At 44.0% G+C, this 13,470-nt stretch overlaps 1 protein-coding gene and 1 long non-coding RNA gene across 4 annotated transcripts in view; one reads left to right on the top strand and one right to left on the bottom strand.

The window, feature by feature from the left end:
• Positions 1 to 6,237, bottom strand: part of LOC131276200 (uncharacterized) — a 92,429-nt gene extending 86,192 nt beyond the window's left edge. Inside the window, exons 1-2 of the long non-coding RNA XR_009183714.1 lie at positions 6,165 to 6,237; positions 5,111 to 5,544 (exon numbers count right to left, since the gene is read on the bottom strand). This is a non-coding gene — a long non-coding RNA (uncharacterized lncRNA). The remainder of the gene's footprint in view (positions 1 to 5,110; positions 5,545 to 6,164) is intronic.
• The window catches only part of GRM7 (glutamate metabotropic receptor 7), a 1,023,847-nt gene continuing 1,014,712 nt past the window's right edge, over positions 4,336 to 13,470 (top strand). For all 3 annotated transcript variants that reach the window (XR_011647555.1, XM_058288955.2, XM_058288956.1), the window contains exon 1: positions 4,336 to 5,287. Coding sequence is in view for 2 of the 3 variants with exons in the window: in XM_058288955.2 (XP_058144938.1) it covers positions 4,769 to 5,287 (519 nt within the window). In the remaining variant the exon portion in view is untranslated. The remainder of the gene's footprint in view (positions 5,288 to 13,470) is intronic.

The following is a 13,470-nucleotide window of genomic DNA, read 5'->3' on the forward strand; positions in this document are numbered from 1 at the left end:
ATAAATGTATTTATATAATGTTCATTAATATAAACATAGACATTTTAATAACATAATTAGTGTGCATTTGGCTGCAAGTAACAGAAAAGTAACTAAAACTATTAAAAGAAATCAGCAGAATTCTTGGTTCATAATTGTAGATCAAAGGTGGAGCATTAGAGTTGCTTTGACCTCTAGTGGTACAGGATTCCTCAATGTGTATGCTTCATTATCAGTCAGCTAATGAAAGGAGTACAACAATTGCATTGTATATACACACAGTTAAACCTGGAGGGAGAAGGAGTTCAAAAGATGCTGCCAGAAATTCCCATGGAAGCTATACCTGTGCATCACTGGTTTGTATTCCTAAAAGAACTATGGAAAAAGATAGGCTTCCCAGGAGGGACAACTCAAGTCCACCCTTCAGAGACTCTGTAGAGTAACCACATCTGTCCAAAATCAGGGTTTCTTAACAAGATGGGACCTGGAAATGTACGCTGGTTAATTGACACAAGATGTCTACTACAAATAAGTTTAACAGAAAAGTGTAATAAATGAGTTGAAGTGTTCTCTTTCTCTTCCCCGCCCCCCTCCAGGAAAAGTGATGACTAACACTCGGTAGTACAAAGATATATAAAATTTTAAGAACTCAGACCAATGAGGAGGATGGTCTGCAGTGGCAGCAGTTAAGGAGGACAGCCTTGTAAAGTACAAATTGGATGGAAATAAATAGAGAAGGAATTGGAAGTGGATGTAGTATTTCCTGCAGAACATGATGGGCAATGGAAAAATAAAGCAAATACATGAAACTAAGATGACCAAGAGAATAAAATGCTAAGAACATGAATTAGGACAGAGACTTTAATTTTAGTGAGACATTTTTATTAACCCCTGAAAGCAAACTAAACAGAGTCAAGTCTATGATAACATTTTATAATGTGTGATCTTTGTGCCTAAAACTAAATTCCATCCCAATTAAATCTGACAATAGAATAAGAGATGGCCCAGCCTTAGGTGAAACAGTCTCACACAAAGATTCTTCAAGTCACATGGTCTCAAAACAAAATACTGTCTCATCTATTAACTGCCAGACCTACACAATGGGAAGAGAAATCAGATGCTACATGCACTGGGTATGTGTTGAATTTGCAAGCACAGAATCACTTTACAGTTCCCTGGTAAGAAATATGGCCTCTGCTCCTGACCATCCCAAACCAACCCATGGCAATGATCCCAAATGTTGGTTTGGAAAAGTGCACTTGACTCAGGAAGGGCTAATCAAAGCCTTCACTGAAATTTGATCAAGTATTGTAAAGTTAGAATATTTGAGTCTTAATCATTTTTTTTTGGAAAAGCAAATTATTTCAAAATTTACTCCTTATCCTTTACGTGCCAGAAACTGCATACAGTGGCTAAGAGGACATCATTTTTTCTACCATCCTTTCTTTTCTTAAGGAGCTTACTTGCACTTTGTTTCTGTCACTGTAGAGTAAAGGCAGTGGAGAATGGAGAAACTAGTTTTGATTCATTCAACATATGTGTGCTGCTTAGGCACAAAACACCACTCTAAGCATGGTACTTGATAAAAAGCCCTTACCCTCAAGGATCTTACAACTTGGTGAGGGAAATGGGATGTGCACACAGTGACTATAACAAAAGAAGACAATGACTGCTTCCAGATGTTTGGGGAGAAGGAACAGCAAAGAGATCATAGAATAAGTTAGCATTCTACAGATAGCCAAGAAATATTTATTGAGCAATCTCAGGAAGTGATGTACCATTAAAAAACGGAAATAGAAGAGTGAGGCATGGAATAAGACATGGACACAGGTAAAAAAAAAAAATCAAGCAATGTTACTTGTCCCCCAACTCTTCAAATATTTTGTGTCACCAAGTCCCCAATAAGGAGCCTTAAATTAAAAAGTAAATAAGGACATAGTCTCTGTCAAAATACTAGGATTGCAATATTTGCATTCCCAAGAATATCTTTCAATTGTTTCATTTGCTTCTTTCCCACTTTCCAAAATAGCTGATGTTCCCTGAAAGGGCTATTGACCTCAGCTCTTCTACCCTTACTTATCTGGTATATTAGAACAGGGGGACTAGAAGAGGATTCCTTTGGCTCTGAAGAACAACAACAAAATACTATAAAATTTTAAAACTCCAGAGGAAATCCTTCAAGCATGCGGCCTAGATCCAGGACCTCAATTGTTTTAATCAGGACCCAATCTCTCCCTCTCTCTCTCTCTATCTCTATCTCTCTCCTTCCCTCCCTCACTCTCTCTTTCACTTTTTTCCCCCTTTCCCTTCTCTCGTATCTCTTATTCTGGGATGAAACATTTCCCTGTTTACTCTCTTCATATGGAAGCCCTTGTCAGGGCTACAGGCTTATATCCTCTCTGCCTTGGGACTGGTGGAAAGGCGCGGGGCTGTCACAGGTTGATGTTGTGGGAAGTGTGCTCTTCCAGAGCCCGAAGTCACACCCAAGGGTGATATTCACATTGAACGCAGAGTAGGTGTGTATAGGAATTTCAGCACTCCCGTCTGGTACATGGACATAAAATATCTTATCCTTACAAAATCAGAATAATATAACAATTGTTCAAAAGGGAAACATAAAGTGTTTTGAGGAAAGGGTCCCTCTTTCTAACTCACACTCGGACGTTCTATGTGATAGTGGTAGACCTGCGTATCTACCCTGGTTTTCTTAACAAAAGTCCAGGGATTAGTCCTGAGTGACTGTGATGGGGCTTTATTCCCATCCTTGAACTCTCACTATAGCCGGAAAGATCCACTGTTCCTATCAACCAGACTGGCATTTTAGGGGGTTGGGTCAGCTCTCAAGCCACAGTATAGAAGGTAGAGAAGAGGCATATCCAAATAGAAACCAATAGACTTTGCTCAGAAGGAAAAGATATAGGTTCTAAGCAAAAACAAACAATAATACATGTTTGTAATACTCCTTGGAGATCCTGTTCTCAAACAGGTAAAAACAGGTCTCCTATGCATAAAGCAACAGTGGATACTGGCCATAAAAGAGCCCTGTAGCCAAAGGGACATGGCCTACTTTAACTGAGGATTTGAGAGTAAAAGATAACTTGGAGACCATCCAATTCAATTTCATCATTCTGTAGATGGGGAAACTAAAGCCCAGATAGGAAAAGAAGTACCAAAGCCACACAGGTAGTGGGTGGCAGAGGCAACTAACTCCCTGTCCTCTGACTCTTAAAGGGTCTTTTCCTGTGATGATATTCTTTACTACCTTAACAACAACAAAAACAAAAAGTATAATATTGTGCCTATTGTGTATATGGTTTTGCTATACTCTCACAGAAAGCCCTAGCCAAAGTCTGAATTGAACCACGGGTCCACTCCTGCTCCCCAAGAAAGATATTTACTTTCCTTCTATAGGATCTCTAGGGCCACCTGTAGCTTTAAAGGGCTGGCAGGAGAGGGCACCTTTTAAAAACAGCTTCCAGTTTGCCTTTGAGGTTTGCGCCGGCATCCTGATTTTACCCCAGCTCCTCAGGCCAAGAGAAAGAGCAAAAGGCATCCTGAATCAATCGGAAGAATTTTGCGTGGCCCTTCTTCCTCCCATCACCTCTTCCTGCCCTTTCCTACCGCAAAATCCTGTCACTTGCCCAGAAGCATCTCTGGAAATGGGTAGGAGCGAGCCTTACACCTGTCAGCGCCAGAGAAGAAAGTGCGCTCTGCAGAGTTCTCAGCGGTTCCGTCTCTCGCGGTGAAAGGAAGGGGCCAATCTGAGGCGTCTGCGATCAGACACGATGGGGACTTCTGGGGGTTCCCTGGGCTCTGGACGCAGGAACCCCGGAAGGCTAAGGATGCACTCCCATTCCTAGTGTTTTCTTCTTGGTTTCTGCCTCCCCTCAGCCTTGCCCAGCGACTGGCCCCAGAGATGTCTCTGGCTAAATGTTCTTTAAGTCATGAATCAGGCTTGTGTGTGTGTGTGTGTTTAGTAAACACTGGCACAGGAGGATTTGGAGAAGAGATTGGGGTCTCCCCGAGTCCCTCCTACACAGGCTTCTCCGCCTCGCGACCCCCTAGCGTTCTCCAGGAGCCGAAAGCCAGGGCTCCAGACCTCTGGGCTAGGAGCAGGCAGCTCCAAACATCCCCGCCCCTTCGCGGGGCTGATATCACCCGCGTCCAGAACATGGGTGTGGGTGCCGGCGGACACGGGCTTTCACAGTGAGTTCCACGGTCTCCTAGCCTGGAGCCCACAATCCCTAGATTCCCCGGGGACCACGAAACTCCCACTCCGAAGCAACCCCCCACCAAGCCGCCCACCCATTCCCTCTCCCCCTTACCTCAGCACGCAGCCCCTCCCTGCGTGATGATGCAAACCAGAGGAGGAGGGCAGTCGCTGGGAAGGGTGGGGAGAAAAGAAGAGCTAGCGGGGAGGGGGGGGGGGGGGGGTTGAGAGGGAGTGGGAGGAGGAGGAGGAGAGGGAGCCGAACGACCATTTAAAGCGATAGCAATCCCTGCCCTCTTCCCAGTGCTGGGCTGTTGGAGAGCGCGAGCGGTAAACCCGGGAGCGCGAACGCCGCGCGCCGGCCGGCGAACCCGAGAGCGCACGGTGCCCCAGGCTGGCAGGCGCCGCGGAACCCCTCAGCCTGTCGGGCAGCCCCTCCCTGGGCGCCCCCGCCCTCCGTGCCTGCAGGAACCCCTGGGCTTCCCCGGAGAAGCTCACCCCGAGGCGCCCGGACCCCCGCACGCTCGCCGCGGACCCCTCCAGCGCCGCCGCCGCCGCCGCCGCCGCAGTCCAAGCAGCATGGTCCATCTGGGGAAGCTGCTCCGCGTCCTGACTTTGATGAAGTTCCCCTGCTGCGTGCTGGAGGTGCTTCTGTGCACGCTGGCGGCGGCGGCGCGCGGCCAGGAAATGTATGCCCCGCACTCGATCCGGATCGAGGGGGACGTCACCCTCGGAGGGCTGTTCCCCGTGCACGCCAAGGGTCCCAGTGGAGTGCCCTGCGGCGACATCAAGAGAGAGAACGGGATCCACAGGCTGGAAGCGATGCTTTACGCCCTAGACCAGATCAACAGCGATCCCAACCTGCTGCCCAACGTGACGCTGGGCGCGCGGATCCTGGACACTTGTTCCAGGGACACTTACGCGCTCGAACAGTCGCTCACTTTCGTCCAGGCGCTCATCCAGAAGGACACCTCCGACGTGCGCTGCACCAACGGCGAGCCCCCGGTTTTCGTCAAACCGGAAAAAGTAGTTGGAGTGATTGGGGCTTCAGGGAGTTCGGTCTCCATCATGGTAGCCAATATCCTGAGGCTTTTCCAGGTAGGGGGGCGCTCCCTCCCGAGCGGAGCGCGCTGTAGCTCCCTGAGCTCTTAAGCCCAAAAGCTGGCTTGGACTCCGGGGGTGCGGGGTTAGGGCAGCCTTCGCGCATTTCCTCCCTGGAGATCTGCGGCACCCTTCCTACCCCTCAGAGGAGGTGCCTTCCCTGTCTAGTTCATTTCCCTTCCATCTTCCCCATCTGCGTTCCACTCCATCTGGCTTGACATCCTGGATTTATGGCCCCATTTACAAGAAGCAATCTGCGAAAAACAAGGCGATGATTTAAATGGGTTTGCATTAGAGTGAAATATAGTCCGAAAACAGGCTGATAAAGGTGCCGAGCTTCTGTGAGAGCGGGTTAGGAGCATGGAATATGAAAAATGAGAAGACGTCTCAAAACTGGGCATTTCCAAACTCCCCAGCTAACCAGCCCAAAGCAGCCAGCAAGCCCGAGCTCCCGGGGAAAAATCTCGAGACGAGCTTAAAGAGGCATCTAAACGAGGGCTCGATCTTAACCTAGGTTTGGATGTTTGTCGCCCCTTCCCCTCGGTTTGGATTTTGGGACCTGTAGCCCATCTCTGCGAGGGCATGGGGTGGGAGACCCCGGGACCCTCCCCGAGGGGGAGAAGCCACCCGCAGACGTGATCTCCCAGTCGGTTTGCTCTGGGCACTTTTGCACTGTCTCAATTTCATTTGCAGTCCGACCACTGGCAGGAGCTGGGCGATCAGCTTTCTACTCATTCAGCTTCAGACAGCCCAGAGATGAGCTCATGCTAACTGCGAAACAAAATCACTTTCGTTGCCTCGTCCCTCCGCCCCCTAGCCCACTGCCTACCAAAGGCAGCCCCCCAACCCCAGTCCTTAGCGCAGAGGGTGGTACCCGGATCGAGGCAGGAAGGCGCCTGGAGGGAGGCAGTGGAGTGCGTCAGCGGGGCCCGCCGTCCTCCTGCTCCAGGCGCGCGAGGGCGATCCTGAAAATGGGAGGCAGGAGGATTCCGGGCAGTTGAGCGGTGGGTTCTACCGCAGTGCTCTCTCGCCGCCTGCTCCAGCGGCCTCTGCCTCGAGGCTCCTGTGCTGCATTGGATTCGAACGGATGCTTTTGGGTTAAGAAATTGAGTTTCTGGGCGTGCCTGTGTAACTGTCAGTTCTCTTCTCTGTGTTTCTCTGTGTCATTTTCTCTCCGTCTCTTTCCATCTCTGTGCCCCTGCAGTTTTTTGTCGTAGTTTCCCCTTCTATTATTTTACCCCCTTTTGGTCTCTGTTTCCCTTCTCTCTTTCTACTCTCACCCCCAAATTCTTGGTCCATCTCCCTCTTACCTAATAGTTGGCTTTCTCTCTGCCTGGTGATGCCCAGACCTAATTAATTTTCTCCCCAGATAAGGAGGCTGACTTGGTGACCCCATATATACAGAAATGGCTCTCGCTGTAGTGCTGTCCCTAAGGGTGCTGGGATTGGGGAGGGGACTCCTGAGTAGCAGGCTGTCACTACATCACCTCTCAGAAGCACGAAGTTGGTGTTTATACCAGAAGAAGGGGTACCTGTGAAGGCTGGAGCCAGTCATGGGCCCTCTAATCCTCTGAGCATCCCTAAACCTCCCGACTGTGCCATCATTGAGCTCTCTAGATGTCTTCAAAAGCAAACATGCTTTGGAGAAAGCCTTCACTCTGAGTTGCTTGCTTAAGGGGAGAACCTGGACTGGTGCAAGCAAAATCCAGGAGCACCCTCCTCAGCTCTCAACTTATAGGTAGACACCTTGAGGGGGCAGTGCAGAACAGGACAGGGTTGGAGAGATTACCTGAGGACAGCTGGGGTATAGTCATCATGTTTTCTTGGAGCCTTGGGGGATTGGAGGCATGCTTTGTGTTTAGCGAAAAATAATAATTTTGCTGCCTAATTTTCTTTGCACTCAGAGCCTGGGCAAAGCTGTATGGAAAGAGTGAAATGTTAAAGTCAAGGAAAGCATTGCAGGCGAGGCTGAAGGACTGTTTGCTCAAAAAGATTCCAGGGGAGATGATTCTTTCTCCGGTGTGTGAACCTGGGGCACTTGTGAGGCAAAAACCTGCTTGCCTCACACTTAGTTCCCCAATTCCCTGGACTGAGAAGGATAAGAATCAAATGCCAGTGTTAGCAGTATGGGTTGGGACCAAAATCATTTAGATAAAACACTGTCATTATCCTCTAATTTGCAAATTGTAGCTATTCATGTTGGATGAACAGCTGAGGGGAAAAAGACTCCGATTTTCACCTGCATTTATTGAGAAGAGGCTGGTAGTAGGAGGAATGCATCAAATTGCAGCTGCAAGCTGGGTATAACCATTGGTGAGGACATCCCCATTAAACATTGCTCATGTTGGAATATACAGTGGCTTTGTACACATATGAGCTTGGAAGCTCATAACTTGTAAGTGTAATTCCCAATTGTCTAGCATCTGCAAGCCTGCACAATGAATAGAGAGAATACTGGTACACAGACCATTGTTCAAGGGCACAGTCAATTTGCAGAGGTTCTTAACCAGGGGTCCTAGACCCCCAAGGGGTCCGTGGAAAGATTTTCAGGGGGTCTGCGAGCTTGAAATGAAAAAAATCAACTTCTTGTCTTTATTTTCTCTGACCTCCAATGTTGAGTGTCATAAAACTATCTGCTGCTACATTTTGAGAAGTGATCCATGCTTTTCACCAAACTGGCAAAGAGATCCATGGAACTAAAAACGGTTAAGAACCTCTGAATTAGGTTGGGAGCAAAAGGAAGCAAGCAAATCTTCTCTGGGATTCCAGGGTTCCACTCAGTTAAGATTATCCTATGGAAAAAAACTCCTCAAAGGACTGAATTGCTGGTTCTCTTGTGGTTTGAGTTTTCTTTTATCCCTGGCCCCTGTGCGTTTGCTGTGGGGACCATGCCAAAGCTATCACTTGAGATAAGAAGTTATGGTGAGAAAATCTCTAGGCTGGGGAAAGGAATACTTAGGGGCTTATGGGGGGAAGGGGTAAGCGCTGAAGGCAGGAGGTAGGTGACAAGTTAGTAAAAGTCATATTAAATGATGCAGTGTTCAGCAGGGCCTGGAATGAAGTTCCTAACCTGGAAATTAGGACGTGGGCCAGAATGACTACATAGATGTAAATGGTGTCTCTGAGTGGTGATTCTCATTTGCCTGCTGGTGTACCAGACCAAAAGCATGAGCTAAGCAAGTCCTCTCTCTCTCTCTCTCCTATGTACACACCAAATTGGTTAGTAAATGACATATCTGAGGACAGGAGTCATATCCAGTGGGTCTATCAAATCCAGGACTGTGAGGCTAATGAAATTATGTGTGGCCAGAGTTCTGCCAACTAGAATTAAGTCACTGCAACCACCCTGCAATACATTTTCAGCCCAAAAGAGCAACAGGGAGGAATTTCTGGGAATTTATTTTTGAGCCTGAGCAAAATAATACTCTGCTAATGCTAAGAAAGATTAAATGTAAATTAATATTGACTATGAGTAACATATTTTAAAAAATAATCACAGAATGGGAATGGCTTAAAGTAGCCAGGTTATATAATACGAGGACCAAAGACTCAATACCCCTGACCACTATTTTATGGGCTGTAATATATATTGTAGCAGAAAGTAATGGGAACATTTTTATTCAAGGCTTCTCTGTTATTAAATTGAAAGCAAATACTCTGAGAGTATGTATTATTCTTGCTACCTCTTGACTCTGAATAAATAATACTTAGTGTGTAGTGATACGAAGTAAGCTGTAGACTTGGAATTGAATGGCATCAGTTTCAATTGGCCCCTCTACCCCCTCCAAAAACAAGATGGAAGTGATGGTCGATTTGAACCTTGTTGGAGGTCGTTACAAATCTAGGCCTTCCTATGTGGTTCCATAATTAAAATACATTCATAAATTTGGCAATGTTTTCCTTCTTGTCACTTAGCTTGAATATAATCTCAAACTTTTGGAGCAATGTTTTTATATACAACTACCCTAGTTTTCTTCCCTCGCTGTCTGCATTTTATGTAATTGTATAAAAATTGGTGTCTAGGGTGGTAGAGTATTGCTCTAGTGGAGAAATAAAGTCATACTTTTTAAAAATTTCATGAATATAGATGTCAATGCCATTTGGAATAGTCTCTATAACAATCTCTGCCCCCACATTTACTGTGTTTCAGGAAATTTACCTAACAGATGGTGTGTGGGAAAATTTTAAAGGGATATTTCTTAAACGAGCAGAGAGGGAAGGAATGAAGACAGGCACATACTATATTTGAAGATTCATCCACATGCATTTTCTGTATACATACATATACAGTTCAGATGTCTTTGGGTAATATCTTCAAGAAAAATGGAAACGATGAGTGCATTTACTTTACTTCATGAAAACTTAGAATTTAACAATTCACGAGTGCTACCTTCAGAATCACCTTTAATCCATATATATATATCATCATGGTTTTAAAAGACCATAGCAAGAGTACTCAACGTGTGTTGTCAATCCTGCTAACTACTTATGTTACCCTAAACAAGTTACTTACCTTTCTAGGTCTCATTTTTGTCATCTGATTATTTTCTTATAAGTTAGTTCCTAGGAGTCTTAAATATCTTTGTATCATAGTTTAACTTGGAGACAGAAAGCTGTTTGTGTCAAAATCTCCACTATTGTATTTTTGGCTCCCTCTTGCAACTTTCAGTAAGTTTGGGATAACTTTTTAAGGATTTTATTTTCACACAACTTTCTTGATCAGTACCAGTCTATTTGATTTCCCATATTCAAGTTTTTCTCTTTTATAAGTTTACTCCTAAATCCTATGCTTTTCAAGACAGGTGAGGAATTTTACCTCAGGGCCTGCTTGCTACATGCAAATAGAATACAGGACAGAGGCAAGAACTGTGTAGTTTAGGGTAGCAGCTATAGCTTTTGTCTAACCAGTGTCCTATCCCCTTCCATCTTATAAAATCACCAGACTTTTCTTTGGGAAATGCCAAGTAAGACCATAAATCATGATGCCTGGCTTCCTCCCTGGCCCCACAGTTGTGTCACCTAACTCAGGTCAAAGCAGGTGATTGGTTCAGGTGTGGCCATGTGAACCTGGCCAGTTCAGTCAGAAACCCCCTCCAAGATTTTTCAGTCAGAGCAAAATTGGAAATTGTTTCTGTTCTTTGGAATTTATAAGCTGGGAAGATAAAATTTACCAATGGCCAACCAACACAAGGAGAGCCTTTTTGTGGAATAAGTCAAACAATGGCAAGCAGGACTGAATGATAGAGAGCCGGAACCCTGTTGATATTCTAGAACTCCCAGAACTGGCTAGACCTGAATCTCAATGCATTTCAAAATTTCCAGTATATTTCCTTTACTTTTTTTTTTCTTTCAATCTTTTGAGTTAGTTTTTTTGCTATATTCAATTGAAAGTCCCATAGCTAAAACAGGCAATTGCCTACATGAATGTACAGTTCACTAGCTGGCATTCATTAAGTGAAAAATTATATATTTTCTTTACTGTAAATGTAATACTTCTAGCCCAGATTTATGATATTCAAATTATACACGCTTCTCAACACTTGCTGTAATCACTGGGTGCCTTTGTGGTCACTTCTTTCCCATTTGGTGCAGTTGATAGAGGACCCATTTGAGGTAAAGTGCAGCCTATAGACCTCCCATCCAGAAGCTTTAGTTCCTTTCATTAAAGCAGATCTTTTGTGGATGTCCCCAGGGCACAGAAGCATTTTCAGGCATCAGGGAATACAAAACACATTAAACTCCTGGTCACTAGAGTAAGCATAACTTTGCCTCTTTCCTCCTTTTACTTTAAATAGCCCATTAAGAATAGTTGCAAACACACTTTCCCAACAGCTAAAATGCACTTATGATCACTACTTAAGAGGTCATTTATGCAACAGGTAGCCTAATTAATTAATCAATGGTCCTTTTACAAACTGGCTTGGGAAAAAATGTTTTTTGCAAAACAACAAACTCTTTTCACAGGTAAATTTATACCCAAGGAGAGTATTGTGCTTGCCACATTTAAAATTATGATAGTTCCATGATTTGACAATTAACTTTCTTCCAATTATATTTGCTACTAAATGTTTCTTGGATCAAGTTACTAAATTATAGAGAATTAAAATATATAAAATGACGATATATAAATATGTATCTTTTTTAAGGCACAGAAGTTCTCATTTCTTTTTTTTTTTTTTTTAAAGATTTATTTAATTTCGCCCCCCTCCCCTGGTTGTCTGTTCTTGGTGTCTGTTTGCTGCGTCAGCTTCTGTTGTCGTCAGCGGGCTCGGGAAGTGTGGGCGGCGCCATTCCTGGGCAGGCTGCTCTTTCTTTTCACGCTGGGCGGCTTTCCTCACGGGCGCACTCCTTGCGCGTGGGGGCCCCACGCGGGGACACCCTTGCGTGGCACGGCACTCCTTGCGCGCATCAGCACTGTGCATGGCCAGCTCCACACGGGTCAAGGAGGCCCGGGGTTTGAACCGCGGACCTCCCATATGGTAGACGGACGCCCTAACCACTGGGCCAAAGTCCGTTTCCCTCATTTCTTTTTAATGAAAGTAGTAGTGATCATCATCATAACATTCATTTATCACATCCTTACTATGAACCACTAATTCATGCACTATAAATACTTCCTCTCATATGGGTCACCCTATAACCCTGCAAAATATGTATTACCATCCCCTGTGTACAGGTGAGAAGTGTTTCTATAGCCCAAGTCACATAGCAGGTAAGTGGCACAGTCTTGATTCAAAACTTAAATTTTTTGACAAAGCCCAGGTTGTTAACCACTATGCATATTGCACAATTGTTACAAAATGCAGAAATGTTTTGAATATTTATAGTTTTACCTACCCCCAAACTGTAGTGGTTTAAAGACTTCAAAGGTGCTGATTGCTTAGTCACATCTATTTACAGAAATAAGTAACATTTTATTTCAGTTGTAAAACAAGATTAATCTGTAGGCACATAGAAACTTGAGCATACAAATCCTTGCCTCCAAATGAAAGATGCTTGTCCTCTATTATTCAACAAGTAGCCCTGTATGCAGACAATAAATATTCAGTAGATTTTTCATTCAAATAAAATGAGAAAAGATGTTTCTTCTTGTTCTGATTCAGTGCCCATCATTATGGATTATGATGGCTCTTCCTAAACTTTATTTCATTCACTCCATTCTTTCTGCAAACCTCGAGTGGGGAAATCCATCATTCAGATGTATGTGCCAAGTGAGAGTACCATATTAATACAATTGCAGAAAGTCAAGTTGATAGAGCACAGGAAGCATCCTAATAAATGCAACATTAATGTTTGTACGGGCCGTGGAGTGAGGAGTAGGAGAATTTTCAGTTTAATGGATTATTTTGCCTCTTGCTATACAAGTGCTGCAGCTTAATAGTTTTATAATTGGTCATTTACAGAATTCTCCATCTCTGGCTTTTGTGCTTTCTCCATTCCATGGCTTGATGGAAGGTAGCAATGAAGCCACTTAGCAGGGCTCAGCCTGCCTTTCTATATTGTTTAGATGAAAATATTTCCATTTGTAAAAGTACTATATATTTAAACATTTTTATCATGCTTCGAAATTGACTAAATTAGAGGTAATTAGCACAAGCACATATCATCGGAGATGAGAAACACAGCTTTATCCGAGGAATTATCAGAATTATCATGAAGGAATTAATGATAGAATTCTGAAGTTAAACAGATATGGCTTTAAATGCTCACTATCCACTTACAACCTGTCCTACCATTCTTAAAGTGATAACATAACCCTGATCAGTTATCAGTTTCCATACAATAAAGTAGACCTATCTGATAGAATAATAGTAAAGACTGCATGAAATGTGCATGAAAGTATTTTATCTCTGAATTTAGCATATAATGAGGGGCAATAAAATTAAACATTGTAATTTTATTATTATTGTTATTCTATCATTAAATGTCACCATTGCTTAAATTGCTATAAAATTGCCATAGCAATCCATGTTGGATTCCATTCTTCTGTGTTTATTTGATTTAAATGGAAAATTTAATACACATATATATTGATGCACACACACACACACATATATATGCATGTATACATACAGAGAGACAGAGAGGGAGAGAGAGAACACTTTAATGATGCTGTTCAGTGGAATGAAAATTTTCAAGGTGCTGATTACAGAAAATCATGAATTCCATAGACTTTAAAT

The sequence above is a fragment of the Dasypus novemcinctus genome, chromosome 26 (assembly GCF_030445035.2).
Source record: "Dasypus novemcinctus isolate mDasNov1 chromosome 26, mDasNov1.1.hap2, whole genome shotgun sequence".
Classification (NCBI taxonomy): Eukaryota; Metazoa; Chordata; class Mammalia; order Cingulata; family Dasypodidae; genus Dasypus; species Dasypus novemcinctus.